General features: G+C 35.9%; 1 protein-coding gene across 1 annotated transcript in view; it reads left to right on the plus strand.

Moving 5' to 3' along the window:
• The window catches only part of HMCN1 (hemicentin 1), a gene marked incomplete at both ends in the record, with an annotated part of 509,757 nt that overhangs the window by 186,769 nt on the left and 308,428 nt on the right, over nucleotides 1-14,560 (plus strand). The window contains one exon of the mRNA XM_084251187.1: nucleotides 3,922-4,197. Within this exon, the coding sequence (XP_084107313.1) occupies nucleotides 3,922-4,197 (276 nt within the window). The remainder of the gene's footprint in view (nucleotides 1-3,921; nucleotides 4,198-14,560) is intronic.

A 14,560-nucleotide genomic window follows, 5' to 3' on the forward strand; every position in this document is an offset into this window, starting at 1 on the left:
TAAGCCCAAGTTGAACTTTAAAACAGAGGCATGCAAACATGTTCTCCTTACAGTAAATTATTTGTATTCCCTTATTCTTAGAAAAATAAAGTTTGTCTTCTGAAACAATTTAGCAACTTGACATGCCTCATAAACTATTCATTTTCTCCATCTCATGTAATTATAAAAAGCATTGGAACAGTGTCAACATTCCTCAGCTTCTGGGAAAACAAACACTTGAGAGCACTTGAGTTCCCCCACCACAGCAATATTGATTAAGGAAAAGAGGTTTTGAGTGAGTTGATTTGGATATCTGCATAAGTAATTGGGAAGTGGAAATAAGAACTTGCAAATTTTCTTTAAGAATTTGACTCACTTTGCAGCATCTGTATGTATACCCTACACATGCTCTGTTAGAATTAATCTGTGCCAAACAGTGGTCTCACTGTCCCCAAGCCAGTTTTCAGGAATTGTATTCCACATTGTCAATTATGAAAGAAGGGGACAGAGACACTGATGGTTATGTCAATGACTGTAACAGCAGAAGTAACAAGTAAGTAAATACCCTTTTGGACTTGAAAGAGAGGACATTTCTTTATGGGTTAACTGTTACCTTCCCTCCAGCCTCAAAAGACTACCAAATTCTGAAGCTCCCTTAATCTCTTAGCCTTGGTTGGAGGCCCCACTGATGGAATTAGTAACCTGCCCACTGGCTCAAGTGTGAATTCACAAAAGAGTAAGAGCTTACATTTGTACAGGAGTGTAAGGAAGTGAGACATGAGATAGTGATAGTCTTTTGTGACTGTGGACATTATTTTATCAAGCAATAGGACATACACAAACATCTTTTAAAAAAGATCACATTTTATTAATATGTTCCTTCAATTTTTTTCCAGCATTTTCTTTAGTTGAAGTATTTAAGGATTTTGGACTTACTGGAAATACTGGTTATTGATCATTTTAAATGAAAAGTGAATGTAAAATATATTGTGTCTTTTATTGCATATAAACACATAGAAACTAATGAATAAAACTGCAGAAGAAGGAAAGAATTCTTTTCAAAAGATATTTGGTAGTTTAGGACATGTACAGTTATGTTAATTTTCTCTACTGGCTTTTCTTGTTTTAGGTAAAACATTGAATAAAGAAAGTTTTCAAGGGTCTGTCAATGACAGACAATCTTAAATTATATTTATAAGATGTCTTTTTAGAATAGGATGCAACTTGGAAATAATCTTTTACCACCTTATCATTTTACAGCTATATAATCTGAAACCCAGAGCAGGCAAGTGACCCATTTTTAATCATATGGGTTGGTGAGAAAAAGCAAATTCCAAGACAGTTCAGTGGTCTTTACATATGTGATCTCCATGGCCATAAGAACTATATTTGTCATACTTCATGTCTCAGTTTTGGGTCCATCTCTTGTCCTTTAATCCTCACCTCAGGCATTCTTCACTTAGGAATGCCTCTTATATTCCTAAAACCAGGCTATGGTAATTTGTAATCTTGGCCTCCTTCTCTAATCTTGGCCTCCTTCTCTAACTTCCATAATTCTCTCTCATCATCTCCCTCAGCCCCACCAAATTTAACTATGCATGCATAAATATTTCAGTGTGGATAATATTTATTATCTCTAGGTATTTATGCAATGATGGTATTGTATGTCCTTGTTTCAAATGTCATCTGTGCCTGTTTGTTATTAAAAAGTTGGCATTTTACTTATTTAAATTTATGTTTGAAAGGGAATGGAAACTCAGGCAGAGTTTATATGCAAGAAGGCTATTGGGGAATTTTCTAGGGTAAAAGCTCCTGTAAGGGAATAAAGGAAATAGAAGTTGTTAAATGGTGATGAAGTCCCTACAGGGACCTCAGCTGATCTCACCAGGTGCTCTGGAACTGGGATAGCCATAAATTGAGGCAAATATGGCTGATTAAGTGATTTTCTGTGCTGCACTGCAAAATACACAGGCTTATCCCTGAGAGTGTTAGCTCCCTTGGCTATCAGTTCTCAGCAGCTGATAAAGACCTGCTAGGGAATGTGTGCCTTGGTATTTAAGGGGAATCTCAGTGTTCCCTCAGCATTGCCTACATAATCTTCATTTTATGTTCTCTAAAATTTACCCAAAATCTCTAGTCTAAGAGGGTGGCTACAGGGTCTATGATGGTAAATTATGGGTTTATGTTGGTGAGCGTGCTATGGCAACAATGCCTGCAGCATTATATCCTATTCTTCTATTATAGAAACAATGATGTAAACCAATATTAACTCAATAAAACATATTTAAAAAATAAAATTAGGTTTTCTACTCCATCACCCAAAATAAAATTTCTAATCTAGTTGAAGACATTTGTTTTAAGAGAGCTAAAAAGGAAAACTATAAAATATCTTGTGTTCTTTAGAAAGATTTGATAGTGTGAACACACACACAATCATTTCTGTTTTTTTTGGTCTACACTCTCTTATATGGTAGAATTACATAGATCCTTAGCATGGAAGGTATCTTTAGGATCACCTGACTTTATCTCATTTTTTCAGCTAGCAAAGCAAACACTGTGAATACCTTGGCTTTATCTAAGGTCACACAGCTAGGTAGGGGTAGAAGTAGAGTGACTGTGTAGTAAACCAGATTCAGCAAATGGAAACTTATGATGTCCAGTTAAATTTGAATCTCACATAAGTGTGTTCCAAATATTTCATGAGGCATTCTGAAATATTATTTAATGTTTATAAGAAATTCAAATTTAACAAAGTATCCTAGAGTTTAATCTAAAATTAGCCAAACCCAAATCAGAGCTACCCAACTTTGTCATGTACTTTCTATGTGATGCACCAGCTATTTTTGTAGCAAATTTTTAGAAATATAGTTTAATGATAAGAATTCTGTTTTTTTAAATAATTTAAAGTAGCATAAACTCCTAAAGTGTTTAGAAAACAGGGATAAATATAGAAGAAATATGGAAAATACACACATTTCTCTTACTCAGAGACAACTACTCTGGTCTTGTCATAATGGGTCCATGCTTATGTCATTTATCTGAACTTAATGCAGTGTTAAATAAAGAGTGACAAAATTTGATCTTGAATATGATGTTTTTCATGTCTACAATTAAGCAGACACAAGGATGTCCTGGTAACATAGCTCACCAAAGTTTTTAATGCCACATTATTGCTCAGTGTAGATCATTTAAGAGAATTTGGGAAAAATGGACCTTAGACGGGCACTTAGATTTACCCTCAACTCTGAGGAGTAGTGATTCTCTCTAGAAATGTTGGTTAAATATTTAATCAGAAAGTGACTTTTGACCATGAAATATGCATGCATTACCCGATGCCTTCTCTGTAGGTGACTTTCTGTTTATAAGCTGCATTGAAGGTCTTTCCCTACTGTTTACTCCATCTTTTGATGTCAAAACATTCTTCATCCATAATGGGAGATCATTCATCTTTCTGTGTTGTATTGTGTCTTAATGAGACCGTAACTGCCCTTAAAGTTAATATTGTCATATCTTTGCCGTGTCTACCATACTACCATACTTTATGTATGCTCTTTTCTATAAAAGACTAAATATGTGTATTTGAATTAAAAAAAAAAACATTTCTTAAAACTTCAATGCTTTCTTCAAAACTCAATCAAAATTTGCTTCACTCCACAATCCTAAATCAATCTAACCTACCCTTTGGTCATTCTTCTTTGACTCTCACACTGCTACTTTATAGATTTGGATTTGTATATACTTTGTTATGTAAATGTGTCCTGTTTTTAAAGCATCTTTGAATTAGATTGATACATTTCTTGAGGTCAAAGACATAAGTATTAATGAATGAGTTCTGTTGTACTGCATCTTTCCTAATAAATATTCAGTACATCCTCGCTAAATTTTTAAACCTCATCACTGTGTGTCTCTTGACTTGAGTTTTTTTTTTTTCCTTTCACACAGAGCCCCCTCCAGTCCTCCAAGTGCCTAATAACATTACAGTCGCTCCTGGAGAAAGAGCAGTTTTGACATGTTTTGTTATCAGTGCAGTAGATTACAATCTAACCTGGTACAGAAGTGACAGAGACACCAGACTGGCAGATCCAGCAAGAATGAGGATCTTGGCGAACCTCTCATTGGAGCTAAGGAGTGTGAAATTTACTGATGCTGGAGAGTATCATTGTGTAGTTTCCAATGAAGGAGGATCAGCAGCTGCTTCTGTGTTCCTCACAGTGCAAGGTACTGTGTCTATAGTAACTTGGGTGTTTTCTGTCTTCTTTTGATCTCTGGTCCTTACATTGGATGTCCAAAAGTGACAATATTTACCCGAACAATAGCAGTTTGTGATGATAGAATGTTGAGGATCTTGAGTGATCTAAAGCTGACTAAACTTTTGAGTGGTCTAAAGCTGACCAACCATCACTAACAAATAGGTGTCATTTAGACAGACTAATCATAGTAATTGAAGACTTTTAAAGAGACTATAAGAAGAAATTGTCTATGGATGATTCAGTAGTCTGAATCATCTACGATGTGGATTTAAAGAACATTGGATTTAAAGTCTACTATGTGGATTTAAATTCTACCATGTGGATTTAAAGAACATTCTAATTGACTTAACAATTGGTTCAAAAAATTCCTTTCTAATTTCAGTATTATTTACATTTATAGCTAATTTACTTTGATTGTCTTAATTAAGTTTTAAGATGTTTCTCATCTTGGTGAAATTTTATTGGAACTTTAGCAAAGTTGTTTTTTCCTAATTATCTCACACATACACATACATACAAGAGTTTTATTGAAAATAAACCAGTGGAAAGCCCATCTTGAATTATGGCTGCATAGACTATATATTCGTATAGCTAAAACAGGTGAATAAACAGTGTGGTTTAATGACTATGGAATATATATATGTATATTATTCAGGATCATCAAATGAACATCAGAAATTTCAGAGTATCTCTTTCAGCAGAATCATTGGACTTCTAAATGTCTGTAGACCAGCATGGGATCTTAATGCAATGAGCAAATTACCTTTGGCAGTGTTTCTTAAGCTGAAAGATTTGGTTGCTGCCTCAGCAGCTTTTCATTTCAAATCCTTGGATGTGGGAGACTGATTACATCAGAATTGTTTTTTGCTGCTTATAGTATTAGAAACAACTTTATAACATGCCTGAAATAATGCTCTCAGATGAATTTCTAACAAGGTTATCAAAGAGAATAACCTTTGAGTTTCAAGGTAATTCTTAGAAGGTTATTTACAGCAGGAAAGTGAAACTACCATAAGAATTAATAGAACGGTGACATCTGAGTCTGGTTTTCTCACAGGTGGTTGAGATATGTGTGCAGTCCAATGCATGCCTGTTGTTCATTGAGCTGGAGAAGCCGCTGGGGAAACATTTCTTTTGTAAATGGCTCAGTACCCTTCCATCTGGGAACTGCCTAGATAATTTGAGACAATCCAAGTAGTGACTTGAGTTACTAGAGTTTGGGAACTATTTACCAAATTGCTTCAGATAGAATAGATGCTAATGGACTTCTGAAATTTGATTTTGGTTCTTTACATGCAATCCCTCAGAATGGGATTGCAAAATAAAATCAGAGTCTGTCTTGTTTCTCCCCATTAGATTTTCCATCAGTTGATCCAGAGATTCTAGCTCCATAGATTTGGTGAATGGTCTGGAATCTGCATTTTTAACAAACTCTCAGGTGGTTTCATGGATAACATTTTCTGAAAAACAACATTAGAATCTGTTCTAAAGAATGAGGCATAAGCTCTAGAAGGTATATTTTTAAAGGAAGTGATTAATTGTCTTCTTTGTGGTCCAATAAAACCATGATTATCCAATAATTTCAGTGCATATTGAGGTAAGATGTTATGTAACACACAAAGCATAAATTCTGAAAGCATATGTCATTTTGTGATCATGGGCTAGTTTGTTATAATCTCTAGTGGTATAAATCTGTTTAGAGGCATTATTTTGTGGTCTGTCTAGTTGGCCTTGAATTTGAGAGACTACTTTTGATTAAAGATGTTTTAAAAATATAGTGAAAATATGAAGGGGACTAGAAGGAATTCTGCTAGACAAAATAAGTCAGAAGAAAAATGGTAAATATCGGATGTTTCCACTTGTATGTGGAATACAGAGAAATCAAACAAAAGGTCAAGAAAAAGACAAAACTAGCAAGCTAATCATAGACCTGAGGCATATGGCAAGGAAGAGGGAGGAAGGGGGTTCAAAACAGGAAAGAAGAACACAAAGGGCTATGGTGATGGTTCACAGGTAATAGATGGTGGGAAAACTATGGGGACTACAATGATGTAAGCAAATTAAAAAAAGAATAACAATTTAAAAAAAATCTACTGAAAATATATTCTAAAATTGCTGAAATGGTTAATGAAAGTAAGAAACTAGGTAAGTTATAGTCATGTGAGTGTATTATTTTTTATAATTAAATACTGCATTGAAAGGCTATGGATGTCTGATGAAACAAACTTGTACCTATGGTTATAATGCATGAAAATATAAAATGCTTATCAACTGTTGACATTGGATCTTATAAGTTAATTTGATTTTTATTCAGTTCAATGTTTTAAAATGTGGGAATAAGAAATAGTTCCAAAAGATGAAAAGATAAAATAGTTTCATTTTACACAGCTTATTATTTGCATCTCCATGGGGCTAGATTGTATTCCTCTCCAGCCGGTGTACTCATTTTTTTTTGTTTGTTTTTTAAAGGTTTATTTATTTATGCATACAAGAGCTGGGGTACAGGCCAGAGGTATGGTGGATGAGAGGATTCACCAGAGACAGTGGGGAATAGAATAGGCAGATTAACTGAAATATACTGCTGAGGGGAGCAGCAGGCAAGTCAGGAGAGGTCTGCTGTGCCAAGTAGGTAGCTCTCTGGCCAGGGATCAAACTCATGCTACAGTGGCTGTGGACAGCTTCATAGATTGCGTCTTAACCCCTGTGCCACCAGGGAGGCCCCAGTGTACTCATTTTTATTTCTCCCATGCTTTCACTTTCTCACCTTGTCAGCAGTTTCAAAAGCTTTCACTGAGAAAGTAATATTTTCTTTATTAATTAAAGATAGTGGGCCTTGAAAAATAGCTATTACATTGAACATATATTTTAGGAATAATTTTCTTGCTTACAGGGGAAATAATAACTTAATTCATAGACTTATTTATGTTGCCATGCCTCACAGGTCTATCTGAAAACTGTTTCTCTCTGAACTATTTTAAGAGTTAAACATCCAGATTTTACAAAATTTTGGTAGTAATTTTACAAAATGTAAGTAGCAGGAATTTTCTGGTGTAAAGTAGTATGGAAAGATACTATGGTAACCACACCTGAGGGGAGAAATCTTTTATTTTCAAAATATTAATAAAGATGTAAAATGAAGGCACTTCATTAATAAAAAATTCATTAATTAAAAACATTAAAATTAAAATAGTGTATGTCTAGTTATTGCAACCCCTTCCCTTATAAAAATACCTATCAAGACCCCAAAAAATACAAAATTAAAAAATAGTATAAACCAATGGCAATTAACAGTAATAAAAATCTGGGGAGAAAGTCTGTATATATGTATAATATTCAAATATTTATATAAATGTATATGTAATATACATGTGTGAATATAATATTTATATTTTAAGGTCATTGGAATGAAAATCTCTATTAGTGATTTTTTTATATTCACATGATAGCATGGAGGATGTGTTTTGGTTCCTCTGTTTCAGTTTGTTGTTGTGACAAGAATTTTATTGCCACTTTGCAGAGGGACTACAATGAGGGATGCAACAGCCATGGAGCAGGTTAGCAAGGCAAGAATCTGCTACTCGAGTGGAAGTGCTATTTATTGAAAGCATACAGGCTAGTAAAGGCTGATCATGCCACAATGGTATAAGGTGCAAGGTCTGGGGGCGAAGTGGGGTAAAGTTTTATGAACAGAGAAGGGGACGTCATGAACATACGTCAAGAAATAGTTGCATCGGCAAAATATATGTGCTGATGTGATCACAGGCAGAGTTATCCTGAGACCACCATGGCCTTTGTCATGTAATCAGGTCCACAGTGGCCTAAGCTTCCCTGGGCCTGCCTTTTGATACAGGCTATTGTCTGCAGGTAGTCATGGAATGCTCTGTTGTGATTTGCAGATAGCAAATAGTTCACTGTTACCCATGAGTGGCCAGCATATAAAAACCCACAGTTTATCCCCCAAAGAAAATATTACTCTTTAGATAGCCTGAATGGGGCCTCCCCGGTGGCGCAGCAGGTTGAGCACTGTGCCGTGAAGCTGTCCGCAGCTTCTGCGGCGCGAGTTCGATTCCTGACCAGCCAGGGAAAATCCCACATGGCATGGCAGACCTCTCCTGTCGCGCCTACTGCTCCACTCAGCAGTGTCTTTGGTCCGTCTGCCTGTTCTGCTTCCCACTCTGTCTCTGGTGAATTCTCTCACCCTCCTGCACCTCTGACCTGTACCCCAGTTCTTGTATAAATAAATAAAATCTTAAAAAAAAAAAAGAAAGCCAGAATGCCATTTCCATATACCTATTAATAACGCTAACTATCCAGTTAGGAAAACAGCAGGAGAGGAAGGGGGCAGTCAACAGAGATTCAGGTATTAAAGTATAGTCTGAGGGGCCTCCCTGGTGGCGCAAGTGGTTAAGCTGCAGCACTATGAAGCTATCTGCTGTCACTGGAGCACACTTCCATCCCCAGCCAGGGAACTACCCACATGGTGCAGCCCACCTTTCCTTTCTTGCCTGCTGCTCCCCTCTGCAGTGTATTTCAGTCAGTCTTCCTGTTCTGCTCCCCACTCTGTCTCTGGTGAATCCTCTCACCCCCCGCACCTCTGGCCTGCACCCTAGTTCTTGTATGCATAAATAAATAAATCTTTCTTTAAAAAAAGTATAGCCTGAGATACATGTTTCTTTTTTTTTTTAAGATTTTTTTTTTTAATTTATGCAAGAACTGGGTACAGTCAGAAGCGCAGGAGGATGAGAATTCACCAGAGCCAGAGCAGGGAACAAAACAGGCAGACTGGCAAAATACACTGCTGAGCGGAGCAGTTCACGGTGGAAGAGGTCTGTGCATCACGTGGGAGCCTCCCCAGCGGCTGGGGATCCAATGGTCGCTGCAGAGGCTGCGGGCAGCTTCGCAGCCCAGCGCTCAACCGCTGAGCCGCCAGGGGAGGCCCCATGAGATACATGTTTCTTACCAATAAAAATATTTGAAACCAGAGAAACATTGATAAGAGTTTTGGGCAGGGATTTCAGAGTCAGATGGTGGCAGAGGTAAGCCTCCCATCCCAGTCATAAGAGCATCGTGGATCAGAGTCTGGCAAGGGCTATGCACACCAGGCTCTCACTTAGCTGCAGAAAGGAAAAGGGGGTTCAACTAGAGCAGAAGCAATCAGAGCATAAAGAGCTCCATACGAATTCTTTGTTGACAGATGTGAAGTCTAGATGGATGTCACCTCATCTGAGGATGAATAAACAGAAAATTACTAAAACAAATAAAACAGGAAAAAAAATATTAAGAATAGAGCCTAGCAAAAAATACTTGGCACCAAGGCAAGGACTGGGGGATCTTAGAAGAAAGGAAAAAAAAAATATTTGGTGTCATCAATGTCTTTCAAAAAGATCTGTCCTCCTTTTATTTATTTTTTCAATTAAACTTTTTTATTTATTTTCTTATATCACTTTTTTTGGTGCAATATTTGATTTCTCCCCTCAAGTATAGTCCCGTAGTTCTCCCACCAACATAGCATCTGTTAACTGTCATCATAGAAAGTACTGGATAACATAATAGGACCATAGCATGTATGATAGATAAAAGAGAAAACTTTTTGATTTTAAAAAATTCAGCATTACATGGGGTGGGCCTCCTCAGTGGCTCAGTGGTTGAGTGCTGGGCTGCAAAGCTGCCCGCAGCCTCTGCAGCGACAGTTCGATCCCCGGCCACCACGAGGGTCCCACATGGTGTGCAGACCTCTCCTGCCAAGCCGGCTGCTCCCCTCAGCAGTGTACTTCATTGGGCTGCCTGTTCTGCTCCCCGCTCTGGCTCTGGTGAATTCTCTCACCCTCCCGAGCTTCTGATTGTACCCAGTGCTTGTATAAATAAATAAATAAATCTTAAAAAAAAAACACAGCATTATAATGTAATTTTAATAAGAGGTAATTAAAAGCAGAATTTATAATACATAAAAATAAAATCAGGGATGTGATGCATAAACTTGAGAATTTCGTTCAGAATGTTGAGAAAAAGAGCTGAGAGTTACATGATACAATTTTCTTTAAGTAGAAATAAAAACAAAGAATGGAACTTCAGTCTAAGATTCATAGGTATACAGCTAATATGGGTTATGTAGCAACTGCAAATGAAACAAAAGAAGTAAGTCGTCAAAGATATAATTAAAGAAATTTGCCTAAAGGGGGAAAAGAAATGTTCTTTGTGAGCAAACAGACAAGATTAATGGAAGGGAAAACTTCATTTAGGCAGATCCTTGCTGAAATTTCAGTTTACTAATATGAAGGGGAAAAACTCCACAAGCATATATACTAAACCAATATATTGTAAAAAGAAAGATAAAATCAGACTAGTATCAGACTTCTCAAATAAGCTAAGGCTGGAAGATAGCTGTGTGGATAGTTTTCATATTTTGACTATTAGTGTTTGAATATTTCCTCTAATTTGGGGAAATCTTTTGGGAAGCAGAAAACAAATTGGATAATTCTCTTTCCTCAACCCTTAGCAGATCGCACGATCTGCTACAGTCAGCCATTCTGATCTTGCTAAGACCTTGGAAATTCAAAATATTTCAATTATGGTGGTATCAAGGAATTTAAGAGTCCAGCATGAGTAGAAGCAAATGTCCCAGTGATCCTTTGAATCATTTTAGCGGTCATAGGTTGTGTTCCAAGTGCCTAACCTCCTTTGATTTCTACTGATATCCAGTATCTTTATAGTATGAAGATCAAAAAATGTGCTTTCAGTGAATTCCTACTGCTTAACTTAGTCAACTCTGGTTTCTGTTGTTTGCAGTAGAGAACTTTAACTGGCATTGTAATGAAAACGGTTTACATACTTTTGAAAGAAGAAATTGGAATTCAAGAATTTAAGATCTTGTTAAATTGTCTTTTTTATAAAAAACCATCAAGGAGATATTCTCAGATGTTTAAGGATTTAGGAAAAATAGCTCAAACATAAACTTCTTAATAAGATTTATCAAAAATGCCAGTTAACCACCAGAAGAGGATTTCTTTTAAAGAAAAGATAACAAAATTGGAGAGCTATGTTATAAAAGACTGGTGAATTTCCCTCAGTGTCTATTAGGGTCTTTGTTCACTGAGAAAAAGAGCGTTGAGAAGAATAATTCATCTCAGAAACTATAGCTGAACCAGTCATAGTAATAGGCATCAAAGAATATGAATAGGATTGATATGCTTATTTCATTATGAGAATTCCTCAAAATGGAGATGATGGTATAATTAGGCAAATTCCTTAGAAAAGGGATCCCCTCGAGTTGGATTTTCTACAAGACTCAGCAGTACAGCTATGCAAACAAATAAACAGATAGATGCTTTATTATAATTCGTTTTTTTCCTGGTCCCTTATTTAGGTGTTCTAAATTCCTGCTATGAGTGAGACCATCTGGTATTTTTATTTTTCTTTTCTGGCTTATTTCACTGAGCATGATCCCTTCCAGCTCCATCCATATTGCTGCAAATTGCATGAGTTTATCTTTTTTGATTGCTGAGTAATATTCCATTGTGTATATGTACCACATCTTCTTGATCCAGTCTTCTATTTTTGGGCATTTGGGTTGTTTCCATAGTTTAGCTATTGTAGATAGTGCTGCTAATAAAGTAAAAATCAAAATCAACAAGCAATTGTAAACCAGGGACACACTACAGAGGGGGGGAGGAGGGAGTAGAATCAAAACAAGGTGGGTGGGAATTGTATGGGGACTATAACCAAGATGAAAATGCATACATTGTACAAAAATAAAAAATTATGTAACAAATATGTAAAATAAAAAAAATAAAAATAACAGATGCCACCCACAACTATGCTAGAAGGAAAAAAAGCAGATTGCTGTAATAAAATGTGAATATGATTGTTTGGAGACATGGAACTATAAGTGATTCTTTACTAATGCTTTTCTATTACTTAGAGAAAGATAAATATTGGATGGTGTCACTTCTATGGGGAATATAGAAAAACCAAACAAAGTATCAGAAAAAGACAAACTTAAAACCAACCCTTGAAAGTTGGCCGTAGGTCTATGACTTTCAGAGTGGGGAGGGGTATTATGGACTTTGTTGGAGGACTATGGGTACTTAGTTGGTGGGAGAGCTAAGGTGACCGACTACACCTAAGGAGAGAAATACTATATTGTCAAAACACTGGAAAGGATGTGGAGCAATGGTACTTCAATAACATTAAATATATTTATATATATTTAAAAAAAAGATAAAGAGGAGGGAGAACAATGAATGATGGTGATGGACTATGGGTGATTTGGTGGAACATGCACTGCAATGTGATTGGGGAATGAGGGGGGAGTTCCTATACTTCAAAAATACCAAAAGAGATGTAAGTCAATGTTACCTAAAAAAAAAAAAAAAAAAGGAAAAGGAAAAAAAAAAGGTATTTATTAGGAATGGATTATTTAAAAACTTTGTATAAGTAACAGTTAAAATTTTTTAAAATGCTCACATAATATCATGATGTACCTGAATTAACAATGAATAATCCCTTCCAGATCCATCCATGTTGCCGAAAATGGCATGAGTTTAACTTTTTGATTGCTGAGGAGTATTCCATTGTGTGTGTATACCACACCTTCTTTATCCATTCATCTGTTTTGGGGCATTTAGGTTGGTCCCATATCTTAGCTACTGTAAATAGTGCTACAATAAACATAGGAGTGCAGGTTTCCCTTCAAATAAGTGTTTTTGTGTCCTTTGGGCATATTCCTAGGAGTGGAATCACTGGATTATATGGTAGCTCCATTTTATTGTTTTGAGAGTCCTCCATATAGCTTTCCATAGTGGCTAGACCAGGTTGCATTTCCACCAGCAATGCATATATCCTCACCAGCATGTGTTGTTTCCAGTTTGCTTTCTTTCTTTCTATTTTTTTTAACATGGCCATTCTCACAGGTGTGAGATGGTATCTCATTGTGGGTTTGATTTGAATTTCTCTGGTTATGAGTGACAGTGAACATTTTTTCATTGTTGGTCTTTTGCATTTCTTCTTTTGAAAATTGTCTTTTTAGCTCTGCTGCCCATTTTTTGATTGTGCTTTTTGCTTTGTTTTTATTGAGTTGTGTAAGCTCTTTGTAGATCTTTGATATCAGTCCCACTAAGGGAATATTAACACTTGATAACAACATAAGATCTTATGTAGTCTCCGTTGTGTCATCACTTATTTACTTCAGCTTTCACATTTTATATGGTTTAACTTGGGTTTCCTTTTCATGTTCAAAATGCAGCTCACTTAGTAAAAACTCTCATGGCTAAGTTTGCTCCCTCATACTCTAACTCTGGCGATTTAACTGTCACCTCTGGAGATGGACCTCGCTTAACTTGTTGGTATAGGATATCACTTTTATTTCTGGGGGCTAATGAGCTCGCCTCTCCAAGTTGCTGTTTTATATGTAATAAAAATAGACATCTTTGCTCTTTCACTTTTTTCTTCCATCATTGTTTAAACATGTCCATCTGGTGTCACACTCCTGAGTTCCCCACGATGCAGGCGTAACTTACATGAATAAAAATCTCCTATCAGAAAAATTTACTTTTGCAAAGACTTGCTAATATGAAATTTGTTTTCCTGCATTTGCTAGCCAGCTAGAAATTTCTTTCACAAGGCTGCATATTTCCTTCTCTAAAGACTTTAAAAATAGTTAAGAGTATGAATTTACCTGATGGCAGAATTAAGATATTGACCTCACTTGGTCTCCAGAAAGGATTACTTGTGAGTTCTATTTATTTGGGAGATATATTTCATACCTATAAAAATTCAGGTTTATTCTATATAACTTTAAATATCTTTGGTACTTAACAAAGTTTACACAAGTAGTGTTTTATAAATTAAGAATTTCATAAAGTGGCTAATATGTCAAGTTAGAATTTGTGACAGTACAAAGACTATATTTGTAAACTTAAGGGTCTGGAATTTTGTAGGACTACACATTACAGAGTAAGCTACTATAAAATCCTTTCTAAAGCAATGGAAGTTCTAAAAAATGAGTAAGTGCAGAATTTTAGTTCCTCACTATGTTAGGTTTTCTTATACTGAATAACCTAGTAAATGAGCCACAGAAAATCATTTCAATATCCTCTAACTTTCTTCTTTGTAAGATTTTCACATCAACACATTTTGACTTGCAGAAGTATATATCCATGTTTGAATATTGAACACTGATTTTTATATTTTTACTTAACATGCATGAAAGTCTTGTTAAATTTCTCAGTTTTAGACATTGGTCTGAGCCACATATATATCTGCTTTAAACATTTGTGACATCTTTGTGGATTTCATTTAGGTGGGGTGAAATCACATACTTAAAATGAAAACTC

This window comes from Talpa europaea, assembly GCF_964194135.1.
Source record: "Talpa europaea genome assembly, chromosome: 12".
Taxonomy (NCBI): Eukaryota; Metazoa; Chordata; class Mammalia; order Eulipotyphla; family Talpidae; genus Talpa; species Talpa europaea.